Source organism: Pituophis catenifer, unplaced genomic scaffold (assembly GCF_029215685.1).
Source record: "Pituophis catenifer annectens isolate HBS135680 unplaced genomic scaffold, rPitCat1.0.hap2 SCAF_3, whole genome shotgun sequence".
Classification (NCBI taxonomy): Eukaryota; Metazoa; Chordata; class Lepidosauria; order Squamata; family Colubridae; genus Pituophis; species Pituophis catenifer.
Genome location: NW_027256883.1, coordinates 125,325,284 through 125,345,120, shown reverse-complemented (window position 1 = coordinate 125,345,120; position 19,837 = coordinate 125,325,284). Strand labels below are relative to the sequence as shown.

General features: G+C 39.5%; 1 protein-coding gene across 2 annotated transcripts in view; it reads left to right on the top strand.

Moving 5' to 3' along the window:
• NTNG1 (netrin G1) overlaps nucleotides 1-19,837 on the top strand; it is a 261,252-nt gene that overhangs the window by 224,352 nt on the left and 17,063 nt on the right. For both annotated transcript variants that reach the window (XM_070939340.1, XM_070939339.1), the window contains one exon: nucleotides 7,865-8,002. In XM_070939340.1, coding sequence (XP_070795441.1) covers nucleotides 7,865-8,002 — 138 coding nt within the window. The remainder of the gene's footprint in view (nucleotides 1-7,864; nucleotides 8,003-19,837) is intronic.

The window sequence follows — 19,837 nt, the reverse complement described above, 5'->3', positions numbered from 1 at the left end:
GGGCGGTGTACAACCAATTTAAAAACACAAGACACAACAATAATTAAAAATTAAAATAATTAAATAGATTTGGCCGATTTAAAACCCTAAAAATTAAAATACCCCAATTTAAAATTATTATATTGACAGCCCTGCCTGGCGGAACAACAGGGTCTTCAGTGCGCAGCGGAACACCCGGAGGTCGGAGATCTTACGTATTTCCGGGGCAGTTCATTCCACAGGGCTGGGGCTCCCACAGAGAAGGCCCTCCCCCTGGGTGTCGCCAGCCGACATAACTTGGCTGATGGCACCCTGAGGAGACCCTCTCTGTGGGAACGGACTGGTTGGTGGGAGGCTATTGGTGGCAGAAGACGGTCTCGAAGGTACCCGGGTCCTATGCCATGGAGCACTTTAAAGATGGTAACCAACACCTTGAATTGCACCCGGAAGACCACAGGGAGCCAGTGCAGCTCGCGCAGGAGGAGTGTCACGTGGGCACAACGAGTTGCACCCATAACCACCCGCGCGGCCGCATTCTGGACCAGTTGGAGCTTCCGAGTGCTCTTCAAGGGGAGCCCCATGTAGAGAGCATTACAATAGTCCAGCCGGGAGGTGACAAGGGCATGAGTGACCGTGCGCAAGGCGTCCCGGTCTAGAAAGGGCTGCAACTGGCGGATCAGGCAAACCTGATAAAAGGTCCCCCTGGCCACGGCCGTCATATGCTCTTCTAAAGACAGCCATGCGTCCAGGAGGACACCCAGATTGCGAGCCCTCTCTGTGGGGGGCAAAGATTCACCCCCAATAGTCAGCAATGGCACCTGCTGACTATATCGGGACGCCGGCAACCACAGCCACTCGGTCTTGGATGGGCTGAGTCTGAGCCTGTTCCTCCCCATCCAGACCCGCACAGCCTCTAGGCAGCGAGACATCACATCAAGGGCATCGTTGGGGTGGTCTGGGGTGGAGATGTACAGCTGAGTATCATCAGCGTACAGGTGACACTTCACCCCAAAACCACGGATGATCTCACCCAGCGGCTTCACATAAATGTTGAACAGAAGAGGTGAGAGGACCAACCCTTGTGGCACTCTCCATGCGAGATGCCTCGAGGTCGACCTCTGCCCCCCTGCCAACATGAACTGCGAGTGGCCGGAGAGGAAGGAAGAGAACCACTGCAAAACGGTGCCCCCTACTCCTAACCCTCTCAACCGCTGCAGCATGATACCATGGTTGATGGTATCAAAAGCCGCTGAGAGATCTAATAGGACTAGGACAGAGGAGCAACCCCTGTCCCGGGCCCTCCAGAGATCATCCACCAACGCGACCAATGCTGTTTCTGTGCTGTGCCCCTGCCTGAAGCCCGACTGGTACGGGTCTAGATAGATAGCTTCATCCAGGTGCCTGGGCAGTTGTCGTGCCACCACACTCTCAACAACCTTCGCCACAAAATGAAGGTTGGAGACCGGACGGTAGTTAACTAATTCAGCTGGGTCCAGGGAAGGCTTCTTGAGGAGGGGCCTCACCACCGCCTCTTTCAAGGCGGCGGGAAAGGCACCCTCACTCAGAGAAGCAGTTATAATCCCCTGGAGCCAGCCTCGTGTAACCGCCTGGGAGGCCAGTACCAACCAGGAGGGACACGGGTCCAATAAACATGTGGCAGCACTAATCCTACCCAGAACCCTGTCCACATCCTCGGGAGCCACAGGATCAAACTCCTCCCAGATAATATTCTCAAGACCTACCCTCGTCTCCTCCCCCAGACTCACCCAGTCGGAGTCCAAGCCTTCCCGAATCCCAGCGACTTTATCGTGCAGGAATTGCACAAAATCCTCAGCTCGACCCTGCAAGGGATCCTCCCGCACTCCCCCCCGAAGAAGGGAGTGGGTCACCCTAAACAGGGCGGCTGGGCAGTTCTCTGCAGATGCGATAAGAGCAGAAAAATGGTTAGATTTTGCCGCTTTTATCGCCACTAGGTAGGTCTTGATATAAGACCTCACCTGTGTCCGGTCGGAATCAGAATGACTAGTCCTCCAAATGCTCTCTAGGCGTCTTTTCCGACGCTTCATCTCTCTCAGCTCCTCAGAGAACCAAGGAGCCAATTGAGATCGGCATCGGGTCAGAGGCCACAAAGGCACGACACGATCCAAAGCTCCGGCGGCTGCATTCTCCCAGGTGGCCACCAGCTCTTCAGTCGAGTCGTGTGTCAGAGTCTCAGGAAACGGCCCAAGCTCCGTCAGGAACCTTTCTGGATCCATCAGGCGCCTGGGACGGAACCATTTAGTCGGTTCCGTCTCCCTGCGGCAGGGGGAAGCGGTAGGAAAGTCCAAGTGAAGGAGCGAATGATCTGTCCATGACAAGGGTTTAATGTCTAAGTCCCCTCTACCAAGATCATTCAACCACTGACCAGAGATGAAAATCAAGTCCAGAGTGTGTCCTCCTATGTGAGTGGGGCCTTGAACTAACTGGGTCAGGTCCATAGTCATCATGGAAGCCATGAACTCCCGAGCCACCTCGGGAGTCTCACCTGCGGATGGAAGGTTGAAATCCCCCATGACAATAAGTCTGGGGGTATCCACCGCCACCCCGGCGATGACGTCGAGTAGCTCGGGTAGGGTCGCTGCCACGTGGCAGGGAGCCAGGTATGCAGTCAGCAAACCCATCTGCACCCCACGGCCCCACTTCACAAAGAGGGACTCACATCCAGCTATCTGAGGAACAGTGGTCTCCCTCGGACAAAGACTCTCCCTAATAATCACCGCCACTCCCCCACCCCTCCCCTGGGCCCTTGGCTGATGAAATGCACGGAAACCTGGTGGGCACATTTCAACGAGGGGGACCCCCCCTCTTGGCCCAACCAGGTCTCCGTAATACCTGCCAGGTCCGCACCCCCCTCCAATATAAGATCACAGATGAGCTCCTTTGCCTTCTCTATAGATCTGCTTACACCAAAAATAGAAGCTATTACGACTACAGTTGAGCCTACAGACTACAGTTGTTGCTAAGTAAGACATTTGTTAAGTGAATTTTGCCCCATTTTACGATCTTTCTTGCCACAGTTGTTAAACGAATCACTGACATTGTTAAGTTAGTGATATGGTTGTTAAGTGAATCTGGCTTCCCCACTGACTTTGCTTGTCAGAAAGTCACAAAAGGTGATCACATGACCCCAGGACACTGCAACCTTTATAAATATGAGTCAGTTGCCAAGCATCTGAACATTGATAACCTCACTATGGGGATGCTGCAATGGTCATGTGAAAAATGATCATAAGTCACTTTTCAGTGCCATTGTAACTTTGAATGGTCATTAAATGAACTGTTGTAAATCACAGATTACCTGTAATAAATAGAGTTAGCAATCATGATATTGATAATTCCTTTTAAACTTTAGCATTTCTGAGTATATACGAAAGATTTGTGATGTACTATCCTGAAATCCCAAGATTCTTAATAGATAATAAATCCTGTTGAACTTGGTTAAACTCACTTGTGAGTCAAGAGAGTGCTAACTTTGACTCAATCAGCACATGTCCTTCCTAAAGTAAACACTATCCAAGGCAATAAGCAACATTATACTTTAGTTTAGCAAACAAATAAAAGGAAAAAGGGAAAAGAAATGTTCAGGAAAATAGTAACTATTCTCAGCAATTCCACTGATTGCATTTTTTAGAACTAGTTTTCAAAATTACCTCAAAACCTTAATAAAGCTGTGTTTTAATGAAATTTAGGAGCCTTTGGGATACAGCAGCACTTAAATTATAAACTGTAATCCAATATTTGTAACATTCCTTTAGTAAGTTTCAGTGACAATAGCCATCATGTGTTTAGTAGTAATGTGTGACCAAAAAGCATCACAATGCACGTGTCCACAGACATCTAAACAACTTCAGTTAACTTCATTAAAAACTGAAGAACTGCTTGGCATGCATGAAAATAGAAAATGTACATGGTCATATAAATAGTGAAATATTTTTTAAATATAGATTTTTATAATTTTGTCATCCTTCACTATGTTAGTTTTATTTGCACACATTCATTTTGTTCAGATTTCCAAGCAGATGGCATTGCTCTGCAACTTTAAATCTAGTTCCCGTTTCTATTACCTAAGTAATGCTAAGAAGTTGATGTGCATTGTGCATGTCCACAGTCATGAAAGAAGCATCAATGTGTAACAGGTTGTGCTTGCATAATTCCTAAAAACTGACTAAATTGCCTCTTAGAAAAAAAAATTAAAATGCTTTTACTTGAAAAGCAAGTATTATGTTCAGCTATGGTTGAAAGAATAATTATAGTATTATAAACAATATTTCTAAAATAGGGAGCAATCCTAACATTAATGCTTGTTTTAAATTATTGGCTAGTTGTAGCCTTTCTAGAAAAACCCGAGGGACAATCAGCATTCTTGGCATAATTATGTGATTCAGCATTACTTCAACTGGAAAAGATCTGAGCAAACTCTTTCTTTTTCATTTAGTTTTGTGCTTGGCAGTTCAGATTATATAAAAAATAACTACCCCATAATTGTAGTGTAGAGTGACAAATATCTAAATGAGCCTGTACTACATTGTTATTCTGAATTTATAGTGACTTTGAAATCACATATTGTGTCATTCGTAATTCATAGATTCTGAAAAGTTGCACATGTATTACTTGCTTTTTAGAATAAATTCTCCTTAAACTTTTTCTATTTGCAGTGTAGAATTATCACCTTTTAGCTTTCTGTTTTTCCTTTTCTCCTCTTGCTGATTTGTAATCAAATTGCAGTAAATAAACATAAATGGAACAATGTTTTTTTAAACAATAATAGTAATAATGCTTTTCACACAGCATGGATTCAAAAGAAATACTTTGGGATCTTACTATTTAATAACTGTAGGCAAAGTTATTGTTACCCTGAAATATAAATTCTATCCACACAGGGGTACCTGCAATCAAAATCAAATTCTTAAAGGAAAAAAATCCAGAAAAACCAATAACAAGAATTAAATGAAACAGGAAACTGATCTAGGGAAGATGCAGTAAAAATATTTCTGTTAAATAAAACAGTACAGCAAGTTGATAAATGTTGTATAGTTATTGACAGTAGGGACTGGGAATTTACAGCCATAAATCAAATCTGGTTTCTCATTATCAAACAGGAAAAGATACTGTATTTAGGCAAGCTTTTGTTGCATCCATTGGAATGACCAATAGCCTCCTAAAAGGCTACTTATAAAAGGCTCACTTTAGCATTATTGCTAATACTATATTTTTTTAAAAAAAGTCCATGAGTGCCCCACATGGAATAATGTGTATAGTTCTAGTCATTATAGAAAACTTACTATGGAATTGGAAATCTTTAGGAAGAAAGGAACCAGAATTATCAAGGAAAAGTTACAAATGTCTGGACCAGAGGTGGTATTCAGCAGGTTCTGACCAATTCTGGAGAACCGGTAGCAGAAATTTTGTGTAGTTCAGAGAACCGGTAAATACCACCTCTGACTGGCCCTGCCCCCATCTATTCTCTGCCTCCTGAGTCCCAGCTGATCGAGAGGAAATGGGGATTTTGCAGTAATCTTCCCCTGCCAGGCCCACCAAGCCATGCCATGCCATGCCACGCCCACCAAGCCACACCCACAGAACCGGTAGTAAAAAAATTTGAATCCCACCAATGGTCTAGACATTTTAATTTAAAGAACAGATGAAAGTGTAATATATAGGTAGACCCCACATTCAGTCACATAGCAACCATTTGAAGTTACAAAGGCCATGCAAAGGGTATATATGACTCTGTTTCAAAGTTATGGCAACTGCAGCCGACCCATGGTCATTCATTCTTACAACTGACCACAGGTTGCTGCAATGATACTCCTCTCCACCCTCTCCTCAATTCTCCTGCTTCCCACCAAACCTCCAGCAACAATCATGTGCTCTGCCCCTCAATGTCTCTGGGCCATTTGGCATCCTCTCAGAAGCAAGTGCCATTTTCCGAGCAACCTAATCACCTCTAAAATTGGCTTCCCTCTCACTGTTTTCTGCCTACTGGTGGCTTGCCTTACTGTGTCAACCCTTAACCAGGGTTGATCTAACAGCAAACCTATGCTATTATGCTATTTCAGTGAGATTATTCAGAGGTGTAGAGGTAAAAGGTGAACCAAATGTGAGTATATATTTCTTAAACCTGAAATTAAAAGTATTGTGACCGATGCAATATTTAATTGGAGAAGCACTATTTTTAAAATATGTATAAGGTCAACCATTGTCTACCTCAATGTCCTTATGTTTAACACAATAGCAGAAAAGCTAAGCTTGAACTAAACTCCTGCTAACTAATATTTTTAAACATTAATCTTAATCGTACTACTACTTATCTCAGATTTCCAAGGTAGGAAATGTTAATATTTTAATAAGAATAAGAATAATAACCTTGAATGCAGAACGTACTTTGTTGGACATGTGCTCCGTGTGAGTGAACAACATCCAGCCAAGACCATAATCAATTGGATACCACCAGAGATTCAGAGAAAAAGAGGAAGGCCAAAGAAAACCTGATGCCAAACATTATAGGAAGACCTGAAGAACATCAATCTTAAATGGAAAGATGTGGACACTGTAGCGGCAGACATACATACATACATGCATACATACCAGTGGTGGGTTGCCCCTGGTTCGGACCGGTTCTATAGAACCAGTAGTAAAACCGGTGGGAGGCTCCACCCACTGACCGCGATGTCATCAGAACGCTTCTGTGCATATGCAGAAGAGTGCACACAGGCGGCCCCCTTGCGAACCGGTAGCAAAGGTAGGTAGAACCCACCCCTGATACATTCATACATACATACATACATACATACATACATACATACATACATCATACATTCTTGGGAAGGACTCGATAGGTGTATAAAAATTCCAAATCCAGTCTAAACATCTGGTTGATTGTGGGACAAACCATAATAATAATATCCAAAATCCAGTGCCAGTAATTGCTAAACACTAAAATGCTGTAAATAAATTCAATTAGTCCTTGTGACTATGAAGAAAGACTATTCTGGAAATGCTTAAAGTATCTTTTCACTGCCTACGGAAACACTTCAATACTACAGTATGTACAGAGGAGGGAACCTTGCTTTCTCTATTTTAATCATTTAAAATGTACTTTACTTGATGTTTCATGAAATGCCAAGCTTACCTGATGTTCATTAAAACCAATCTTAAAAACTTGAAGATCATATTGGAGAGTTAACTATGTTTGAAGACAGCAGTGACTTCTTTCTTTGTTTTATTTCTACACCATCTTCTTATTCCATCATGAAAATCATTCATTAAGTAACTTGCCAGCATTTACAGACAGGAATTCATATTTAATTTCAAAGTGCAACAGGGAATTTATCGTCAGGCCTTTTCTTTCCTTCTCTCTTTCAATCTTAATCCCTTCACTTTTGTAGGAAAGAAGGAAGGTTTGTGATTTTGTGGTGCTGTGATTGGTGGGATCCACCTTAAATTCATAATCCTTTAGGAATTCTATATCCTTTAGGTAAAGGTGAAATCCTATATCCTTTAGGTAAAGGTGAATATCGCAAACTGACTAACAAGAGGCTTTCATGCATGTTTTTTTTTTCCTTTCCATCATCTTTAAATGGTCTTCTATAGCTGATGGACATCTATGGCCCTACAGCTATTGTTGAACTATATAATACTGATCATTATATTTCAGCATTGGCCATAACTGAGCATTAGCTATACTGGTTGAAGCTAATGAAACCCAGGATCAGCTAAAAGACCACAAACGCCTCAACCCTGCATTATGTTTACAAAGTGAACCTTGTTACCCATTTCAGTGATGCATTACTTATGACCATGTACCCCTGGCACTGAGTTTATGTTTGTTATCTTGTTTCTGCAGAATGTAATTGTAACCGTTTGGGCTCAGTCCATGATCGCTGTAATGAAAAAGGAATTTGTGAGTGTAAGCAGGGAACAACAGGGCCTAAGTGTGATAAGTGTCTGCGGGGATATAACTGGCACAACCAGGGTTGTCAATGTAAGTAATTGCCCTATTTCTGCCCCCACCCCTCATCCCTTGCTGCCTGTGCTTCCCCGTGCCAGCATGCTCAGCCCTCAAGGCCAGACTAATTTTTTAAAAAGAGCGAGCTTTCCAAATGTATCCTGCCTGAACCTGAAGTCTAACGAGAGCATTCCAGCAAAGGCAATAAATTGGCTATGCAATCCATTTGTTTCAATATGCTGTGTAAGTGCCCCTTTTCTTTCTTTCTGCTAATGCTTGGAGCACTGTTGAACTGAAAATAGCACGTATTGGTGTCTTGCCAGCTCTAGTCAATGCAACTATGATGAGCTATACTTCTTGTGCCCTGGTTCCAAATGCATACCAGAAACATAAACACAATACACTAATATGCATGTGCAATTTCTGTTTTTGCATTTACCTTTTCCTAGATACTGGAAATTTGAGGTCATGAATTAATCTATTTCTCTCACTTAAGCCCTTAGTTTGGGTGTAGTTCTGTGTACCATCTGCTTTTCTTCCCCCATATGAATCTGACAGTGTTTAAATGGCTCTAGGTAATGTAGAGTTATTGCTTCCAGAAGTGCCTACTGAAACAAGGGAAACCTATGTTGACTTGATGCTGTCTTGTTCAACCGTCCCAACTGTAGTTACTAAGTCTTCATCAGATTCAGGGCAAAGTTTGACTAAAGTTTGAAAGCAATATCTGAAGCAGGTTTTTGTAAAACTGCTCTAGGGCTTATTTAATTATATCGACCTGAAGCTGATTCTGGGAAATGCTAGGGAGGAAAAAGAGAAATGTTAGTGAAAAGAAGAACGGGAAAGATGGAAAGGAATATGTAAGCTATTCCCAAGTCATAACTATGGTTAACTGTGTGGGAAGTAATAAAACTGCACTGCACAAATTTTGGATGACCACTCATGTGTTGATGCCAGTGTTTTTACATTACAACACAGCCAGGAAAAAAAACACACATACACCAGCAGGCTATTTGAGAAATAGAAGCAAAAATTGAGTTTCATGTAGGTAAAATGCAATTGTATCCAGTTAGAATACATCAGTTCCACAAGTTCACAATGGAAGTTGTCTTGGCCAAATTACAAATAAATGTTTTGTTAAGATAACATTAAGGTTGGCTCATCATAGTGAGTTATCAGAAAAAGTTGTAATTTGATGTGCTCTTTATCTGATGTTGTGCATGTTGTATGCTAATATATTTTCAATTCTATTTTATTTGTGCTCTTTCTTCATACTTAATGGTTACTCATTAGTTCTGTTGTGTGGTTATCACATGAATCTTCCTCATCTTCCAGGAGATATTCAACTCTTTTCTTCATGTTCATCTCTTTGGATGCATCTGAGATCTGCAACAGTTTTGTTTTTTTTTTAATTTGATTTATATGCCGCCCTTCTCCGGAGACTCAGGGCGGCTTACAATGTGCTCAGCAATAGCCTTCATCCTTTTGTATATTTATACAAAGTCAGCTTATTGCCCCCACAACTGGGTCCTCAATTTACCTACCTTAGAAAGGATGGAAGGCTGAGTCAACCTTGGCGAGATTCGAACCTGCAGTAATTGCAGGCAGCTGGTCTTAATAACCAGCTTAATAACAGGGTGCCTTAGACCACTGTACTGCCAAGGCTCTGAAGTGACTGAAGGCAACTGCAATGCCAAATGTAGGATTGATGAGCAAGTCATCCTCCAAAAGAGTGTGATCTGTCTTGAATGCAAAGGTTGCATAATAGTTGGAGTCAATAAGAAGAGAAGAGTTGGTGTCACTTAACACTAGGAATATATGATTTAAAGCAGGAAGTAACCAAATGAAAACTCAGCTCTATCATAATTCAGTAGGTGATTTTAGATAAAAACTCAGACTCTTCCATTGACACTTTCTAAAATAACAGTAAGAGATTATGCACAATTATTCATGAACAATTTTTGAGTAATCTTATAATGATTTGCTTGTGCAGGAATGTAAATCAATGAATGAATTCTTAGGAGAACAGGTATGATTTCTGAATTGATATGGATGCTTCTAAAACTACAGGTAATCCTTGATTTATGACCATTATTGGGACCAGAACTTCTGTTGCTAAGTGAGGTGGTCATTAAATAAATCACACTCAGTTTATGACCTTGTTTTTTTGTGATCATTAAGCAAATCATCATAATTGTTAAGTGAATCAGTGGTTGTTAAGCAAATCCAGCTTTCCCCTCCTGACTTTGCTTGTCAGAAGCCAGCTGGGTAGGTTGCAAATGGTGATCATATAACCCTGGGATACCACAGCCATCCTAAATACATGTTGATTGCCAAGCACCTAAATTTTGATCACATGACAGGGTCACTGCAACAGTTGTAAGTGCAAGTATCTGTTATTTCTAAAAATGCCATCGTAACTTTGAATAGTTGCTAAACAAATGATCATAAGTCAAGGCCTACCCCCCCCCCCTATGTACTGGCCATACTATTCTACTCTGAAAGCATCTGTTCTAGCATGCCGATAATGTCTTTTTGCACAGATGGAAATGTATATTTTAATCTGGACCCTTCAAATGATTACCAAATTATTTAATAATATTTATTATAAAGTATAAAGCCATTTACTGCTGAGTTCGAACTTTTTAACTTGAACAAAATTGCACTTATATTCTCAATTGTGCCGTACCTAGTATTAAAATTAAGCAGCATTCACTCTAACAAAGTAACTGAGATACGTCTGTGGTTCTGGAATATCTCTGCAAGATATTCACAGAGAGACAGACAAAGAAGGGCTGGAATTTTGAGATGGTGGATTTATTTGACTTTCAGGCAAATGTACATTTGTTTTTTCCTTCCATAAATTGCTAATTTTCAATGCTTTAGGATTAGCAGGTATATTTGAGAGACTGTTGTGATTACTCGTATAAAACACTTCTGTGATGAAGAAGAAAAATCCTTCATACTCTATCTTATTATTTGTCTTTTTTCTGGCCCAATGGATACTAAGAAGTGGATTGCAATGGATTGTACCTATGTTTTTATTGTCTAAGAATGCATTTGAGAAATCATGTGGGACATAGATATTAATGGAAATCCTGGTGATAAGAAAAGCTTGGATTTTCATGTTACATGTTACAGCATCACAACTTGTCTTATTATTTGGAAGTGGTAGTAGACACTGAAATAAATTACTTTAATATAATACATATTATAAACGGTGGCAGAGAGCGTCACAAGCTGGGTTGATATTTTGGTGTCTGCAGGTGTATATGGTACTCCCACTCTTAAAATATCACAGATTTGTTACTAAGCAGAGACTTTCCAATTCACAGATTAGTAAGCATGTCAAAAATACAGTATCTTCAAGGTATAGTCCAGGGGTGAAATCCAGCAGGTTCTGACAGGTTCTGAAGAACCACTAGTGGAAATTTTGAGCAGTTCGGAGAACCGGTAGCAGAAATTTTGAGTAGTTCGGAGAACCAGCAAATACCACCTCTAGCTGGCCCCAGAGGGGGGTGGGAATGGAGATTTTGCAATATCCTTCCCCCAGAAGTGGGGAGGGAATGGGGATTTTGCAGTATCTTTCCCCTGGAGTGGGGTGGGAATGGAGATTTTGCAGTATCCTTACCCTGCCACGCCCACCAAGCCACACCACATCCACCAAGCCACGCCCACAGAACCAGTAATAAAAAAAAATGGATTTCACCACTGGTATAGTCCTATTTCCTAGTATCATATTATTTAGTCCTGGATTTATCTGGATAATAAACTCTTCTCCATGTTCAGCTTTATCTATTTCTCAGGGAAATTTATTACGCCATTGCAGAAATTACTAGAGCAGCACAGCAATAACATCTCTTTAACGATTCCCTGAAGAAATCTTCTCTCAGGACTGAAAAGCAGACCCTTGATCCTCATCCCAGTGGTGCCAAAGCTAAACCATTATTTATTTATTTAAAACATTAATCTAGCCACTCATCCTATAACCAACTCTGGGCAACTCCCGATCCCAATCAATTATCCAGCATCAGTTAGTGCAGTTGTTTAGGGGGTAACAGGGAGGGGGGAGAACCTGTGGGGGATGAAATAAAAGGCCTCAGCTCTTATTATAAAGGATGGGTATCCCAAAAGTGAGATATGGAATATTTATTTAAATGTTACTATTCGGAGTGATTCTTTTTGGAATTGTTGGTATGGAGAAATGTTGTGTTTTGGTGCTTGTCTTTTTAAAGGATAAATTATTTTTGGTTTTCTTGTACAAATCTTTATGTTTTGTTTGTTTATCAGGGTCTTTTATGCCTTCTAAATGGGGTTGATAAGAGTTGAGACAAGGAATGTTAAAGTTTATATGTGTTGATTACTGTTAATATTCTAGAGTTCAGTTTGAGCTTTTTGCTGATAATTGGGCAAGGAGATGTTACTTACTTGATTTACCATTAGAGTTGAGTTATGGGATGAGGAGTTTTATATTTGTTAATTAAGGGGAGGTGAAGAGATTTTGAACTTGGCATGATGAGTGAAGAAAATCACTTTCTTAAATGAGAGTTTACCTTTTTGCTTTCATGCAGTTTTTTTCTTTTGTATACTCTTTGCATTATCTTTTATTGGCTTTTTTAATCTTAATAGAATTATTATTAAAAGAAAAATGTGTTTCCCAACTTCTGATGCAAGATCTCCCAGAAGCTTATAAGATATTACTACCATAATATAACAATTTTAAAACTAAAGCAGTAATTTAGGAAACAACATATACTGTAGTACCGAGATAAGCATAACATTTACTGTAGAAGCAAACTTCACCTGATTTTTGCTTTGTTTAGGGTAGGACTTATATCAAGAAAATGTATCTTTGCCATCATCATCATATTACAATAGAGGATCAATAAGTGTAGACAATAAATCTATATGGTTACAGGACAGAGGGGAACATGGTTACTGTATATACCCTGCCTCATTAACAAAATTGTTAATTCATTTGAAAATTTTAGATTTAGGTATTTTAAATGTCTTGGTTCTGTCTCCTGCCAAAGGATCTTTCAGAGAAGAGCCACATTTTTGGATGATTTTCCCAAGAAGCTCTTCAAAAAGTAGCATTAGAATGGTGTCATGTGTGCTTGTCCACACAGTGGTATTATTTAGAAGCAGCGTAGCAGTGGTGGATTACCTCCAGTTCAGACCGGTTCTATAGAACCGGTAGTAAAACTGGCAGGAGGCTCAGCCCACTGATCCTGATGTTCTCAGAAGTGATCTACGCATGTAACATGAAAATCGCGATCCCATTGCGAACCGGTAGTAAAGGTAAATAGAACCCACCCCTGCAGCGTAGGTACTCTAAGCTCATGATCAGAACTATTCCATTACTACAGGGGAACTTGGCTGTGGGCCCCCAATGACTTCCATAGGCTTGTCAACCAATTTCTGTGTGTATAAAAGTCTCCTGCTAAGAAACAAGTAAATGCCGCTGTGTTTCCAAAATTAGGAAACTGAGATAGATCTGCTGTTGCAAAGGAAGGCCTTCTGTCAGAGCACAAAACAACAACTTCAGAAACCCGTGGCAACTCTGTGTGTGCGCCCAGCAGGATGTTGCAGCATCACAAAAATGAAACAAAAGATACTGGTTTCTGTCTAGTCTGCTTCCTTGATAAGTTGTACTACATATTCTACTGCCAAATTTCAATTCAGCTTAGCTGACTAAGATTTTTTTCCCCCACTTGCACAATAGACAGATTAACAAAGTTGGAAGGGACCTTGTAGATCATCTAGTCCAAGGGTGAAATCCAGCAAGTTCTGACAGGTTCTGGAGAACTGGCAGTGGAAGTTTTGAATAGTTCAGAGAACCGGCAAATACCATGTCTGGCTGGCCCCAGAGTGGGGTGGGATTGGAGATTTTGCAGTATCCTTCCCCTGGCGTAGGGTGGGAATGGAGATTTTGCAGTATACTTCCCTGCCACGCCCACCAAGCCATGCCCACCAAGCCACACCTCACCCACCAAGCCACGCACATAGAACCAGTAGTATAAAAAATTGAATTTCACCACTGATCTAGTCCAATCCTCCACCTAAGCAGCCTTACCCATTTCTGCTTTCTGCCACGTCCCAACAACCTTGCCTTCAGCCCTTCTTTAGCTCCTGAGATAGAAAGTCTGATTCTTAGTTGTAATAATGTTTTCCCCTTCTGGCACCTCCTGACTAAACAGCAACTTTTTTTTTCCCTTGGAAAGATTCAGATTTTTCTTTCTATTTTAATTTGATGTTAGTATTACTAATCACAAATGTATGTCCTTTGCTACACTTAAAACAGCGAGACTTCACACAGGCTATTAATTATTTTTCCACAGTGACATTTCAAGGCAAATGAAGAACCAGAGAATATTTTTCACTTGTTGTTACAGATTGACAGTGAACATCATCTGGCTTCATCTGCTTGAAAGCTTCATCTGGAGGGAATTTTTGAAGATTTCAAATTAATTAGAAACTATTAACTTAATACTATTAAAAGATTCCAGTTAGTAGCACTTAAAAACACCACAATCGTATATATTCTGTATTAACTTTTTAAGTGAAAAATGGTATTTCATTATATATTACACATTACTTAAAGGAATTAAGAGTTTCTTGCGTTCCATTCAATTATAAAAGCAAAGTAACAGCTTCATTGTCTAAAACCCATATTAAAATCTGAAAAGCATAACCACTAACTTCTACAGTAAGGAAGAAGAGCACTCTGAAATCAGGAATAGTTGGACTCCTGAAACATTCCTGCAAAATGAAATTTTAAATACATGTAATCTTTGACTTACGACCACAATTGAGCTCAAACTTTCTGTTGCTAAGTGAGAAGTTGGTTAAGTGAGTCTTTGCCCCATTTTATGACTTTTCTTGCCACATTTGTTAAGTGAATCATTGTAGTTGTCAAATTAGTAACCCTGTGGTAAAGTGATTCTGGCTTCCCCATTGACTTTGCTTATCAGAAGATCACAAAGGTGATCACATGATCCCAGGACACTGCCATCATCATAAATATGAACCGCTTGTCAAGCATCCGAATGTAAATCACGTGACTCTGGGGTTCCTGCTGCAATGGTCATAGGTGTGAAAAATAGTCCTAAATCACTTTTTTCAGTGCTATTGTAACTCTGAACAGTCACTAAATGAATGGTCGTAAGTCAAATACTACCTGTAAATGTTTAATTGATTAAAAAAGCTTGTGCAGATGTGAGACCCAATCCCTACTTCTGGATAAGTAGTAGTACTTTGCTCTCTTAAGATTGCATGACCTGACCTCAAGATCACCAAGTTCAGCAACATAAATTGTGGTCATAAATCAAGAACTAACTGTACTCCTTATCTTTTTTCTGCATTTGGCATAATGTTGCTTATCCTAAATCTAATGAACATATAGATGTATATTCTGTGAAAATTCATCCCTGATAGTTACTACCGTGTTTTCCCAAAAATAAGACCCTGTCTTATATTTTTTTGAACCCTGAAATAAGCGCTTGGCCTCAGTGATGAAATCTAAAATTTGTTACTACCGGTTCTGTGGGCGTGGCTTGGTGGGGGGAGTAATGTGACTGGGTGGGCATGGCCAATTTTTTTTTTTTTTTACTTTTAAAACCATTTTTTCTACAACCTCTTTGGAGAAAAAAAATGCTTTCAAAAGGCTCTGATGATCCCAGCTGAATTGCCTGATTGACAGAGGCTTTTTTTTTCTTTTAAAAGTCTCTGCCGATCAGGCAACTCAGCTTGGATCATCAGAGGCTTTTAAAAGAAAAAAAGCCTCTGCCAATCAGGCAACTCAGCTGGGATCGTCAGAGCCTTTTGAACCTCTGAAGAGGTTGTAGAAAAAATGCTTTTAAAAGCCTTTGACAATCCCAGCTAAGCCGCGCAATCATCAGAGACTTTTTTTTTTACTTTTAAAAGCATTTTTTTGCCTGAAGAGGTTGTAGAAAAAAATGCTTTTAATTTTTTTTTAAAAAGCCTCTGATGATTGTGCGGCTCAGCTGGGGAGGGGACAGGGATTTTTGCTACCGGTTCTCCGAACTACCTGCCTCCATCGCTACCGGATTGGGCGATCTGGTCCGAACCGGGAGCATTTCATCCCTGCTTAGCCTTATTGCCATGCATTCAAAAGCCCGATTGGGCTTATTATCAGGGGATGTCTTATTTTGGGGAAAACAGGGTAGTTCCATTCTATACATTTTACATTTATACATTTTGCTGACCTCAAAAAACTATAGACTGGTATGTGGTATATATATGGTACAAATAAACATGAAGATGGTAACTATACACTGTTAAAAAAAATTATGTACAAGTTGAAAAGGAAATGCAGAGGAATATAGAACTTTATAGGAAACAAACACAATAAACATGATGGTTCATTAAAGTACCCAACTCTCTGCAACATTTGAATAATAACCCTTAAAACAATGTTATGGGTTTGTTTGATAGAAGTTATTTTCCAGTTGATCTCTTTGTAAATAATAGCAACCTTAATTTATTTGGCTAAGAATCAAATTAATGAAGCAGCTTTTATGACGTAAAAGATTGCATTTTTATTAGCCCATTACAACCTAAGTCAACAAGAACATAACTACCCAAGATGTTGTCCTCAGAAGATCTGGCAGCTGAATTATCTACTATGATTGTGTCTGAATGTTGCACTTAAGGTTTGGTTAAGTGGTATTACATTTTCAAAAGAAGACAGACTTAATGGAAGTTATCACATGATGGCTTAATGCCAGTTTGACTACAAAATAAGCCCCATAGGCTGGTTCAATAAGTTGACTCTAGCCTAGGAAGAATGCATGTCTGAGCCAGTGAAGCAGTACTATAGAAGTGAATTATAAATATCAGTTTTCTATAATGTCATCTGTCAACTTTACTGCACTAAGTTCAATCATGATAGTATGCCATGAGTGAGATAATGGCTTGTACCATACTGAAATAGAATGACCAGATGAGATCATTGCAGTAAAGGCAGAGTGGGTTTTTTTAGATATATCCAGGCACAGATTTGGAATAAACATAGGTTTATTAGTGTCCTTCCCTTGTCCACTTTAGATGACACCATATTCTGCTGCAGGATAAGTTATTCTTCAACTCTCTTACGGTAGTATCAGCTTATTGAAGTGAGAAAGATACTTTTCTGCCTGAGACCTTGAAATACACTATCAGATTAGGCAAATAAGCTAGATTTTGCTTATTTAAAAATATTTTTATACAGATTGGTGATGTGGGCACCTTGTGTCCTTGATATTGTATGCCAATAACAAATATGTTGGGGTTTGACTCAGACATCTATAGTTTTTGAGATGAGCTTGACCAACAGTCCAAGTTTAATACAAAGTACCCAACTCTTCCTTTAGATGTTAAAAGAAATAAGTATTGTGATTATCAAGAAAAATGGGCCATCCAGGCCTGATATTGAATTACACATTTTTGCTTTATTGAAGTTATTTATTTTTGACTGCTGTTCTTCTGATCTTATATGAAGCTTTGCGTTTGTCCCGAGCTTTATGTTTGTGCCATATCTTGTTCTCTTCCCTCGGTATGTTGGGGAACAATCTTGGAGGTGAGCAATCTAATAATTGTGATAGGCCACCGTACTTGCATTTTCTGTGCAACAGGACATTTCCTTTCTTCAAATATTTTTTTTTACCTACAATGACTTATGAATACATGTAGAGTCACAAATGAGAAGCCATTACATATATTAAGCCTTTGTAAACAACTGATAAACAGATCATGTTACCCTTCTGAAAGGATGATGGTCAATACACAATTGTAGCATGCTCCTGTCATCAGGCATACAACTACTTCTGTGATCTACAAAATATGTGTGTGACCTTGAATTCATGCATAGCATAAGCTTCTGAATGATTGAAACCTCCTGTCTCATGGAATTTTCAAATATTCAAGATTTTTTATATATGTGTGTCTCTGTGTGTGTGTGTATATATACTTCTTTTTTTAACATTTTTTCACCAATACTTTGTGCCAGTTTGGGGAGGCTGCTACAAAGGATGAGCAGTAAACACAGAATTTCAGTCCTATTTGATAATATCCTCATAAATGTTTGTATGTAGAACAAATAAACTGTATTATTGATACACATGATTGCATGAATGCATTCATAATTTTCTAATACTATTTTCTTCCAAGGTAGTTCTACATTAGTGCTTTCCAGAACTGTAAGTTTCACAGTAGCTATGCTGGGTAGAAGCTTATAGGAATTGTCTGGGGACTGAATACCACTATTTTAGACTTTTGATAGACCTACACAAAATTTTATTCAGCACGAGAATGTTTACAAATATACAACAACATTGCACTATATGCATTTACAATTTTTCTCCATTAAAAAAATAGTTTGGAGACTCCCAAGGGTGATTAACACGTTGTTACAAATAGATAGATAGTCAAAGGCAGCTTTGTTTATGAACTTTATAAATGATATCTGGGAATAACTGGTAGTTTTTAGCATTAGTGTATTAAGAACTTCATGAAAAAAATAACAAGAAGCCTCTTTGTTTTTTAGTTTGTAATATTTAAATAGGTAATACTTGATATCTTAATAATAAATATTTTAATAGAGGATACACCTGTATCAGCAACAGCATAGGAATAAAAATGTAAAATAAGCTTACAAAGAAATAGAAACTTCTTTTTTGCACATGAAATAAAACATACTGCTTGATAGCAATTGCCGTTTTAATCTGTGTTTGACTGCAGATCAACTGTAGGGAAAGCTTATCATGTCATTAATGGAAATGAATTATTCATTAGCTTAGGACATGGTGAAAAAAATATAACGGTTTGTATGAATCTGGAACCGGGACTGGCAAATAAACTAATGTACAAGAATGTTAAATAAAAGTAGGATGATTACGTTAAATTATTATGATAGAATTCAGCAGGAGAATTTTAAAGGGACAAAGGAGAGGGTTAAAGGGGACTTTGATTTTCTTTCTCTGAGAAATGTTTGAATTTTTTTTCTTTGAATTTGGCCATGCTTATCGTGATTCAACATATCAAATGTTCTTTTAATATGGTATTTACATTTAATGCCAGTTTTAAAAATTTCACTGTACTGCTTAATAAGGCCTGGGGCAGAGGTGGTATTCAGCAGGTTCTGACCAGTTCTGGAGAACTGGTAGCGGAAACTTCTGAGTAGTTCGGAGAACTGGTAAATACCACCTCTGACTGGCCCCACCCACATCTATTCTCTACCTCCTGAGTCCCAGCTGATCAGGAGGAAATGGAGATTTTGCAGTAACCTTCCCCTGGAGTGTGGAGGGAATGGAGATTTTACAGTATCCTTCCCCTGCCACTCCCACCAAGCCGTGCCCACAGAACCGGTAGTAAAAAAAATTTGAATCCCACCACTGGCATGGGGTAGGCAGAATGGTACAAAAATAAAAATGAAATGAGTTGGGCCAAGGATGGAGTCCTCTTTATGGCCATCTTTGGACTTCAGCTCCTCAATACTATTTAGAATCTTGGTGGGGAAGGAGTTAATAAGAGCAAAAACTGAACTATAAATCTTGCAAAACAATGTTAACATTATTTGTCTTAAAGAAATAGAATCCCAAATGTGATCATTTCTTCCCCCAACCAAAACTGGAAGCAAGCAAAGGCCAGACTTGGACTAGTGAACAAATTCCCCATTTGTCCATCAAGGATTGACAATTCCAACTGCAACCAATTTGGAGATTCTGCATGCACACCCATTGATTTGATTCCGTGCTTCAAAAAAGGCCAGGGCCAGAACATAAATTAATATTAATTGAGTTAATAACTGCTAATTACGGTTATTTGACTGTAAAATAAAGCATCCTCCTTCTAAAATGAATGAAGTTCACATCT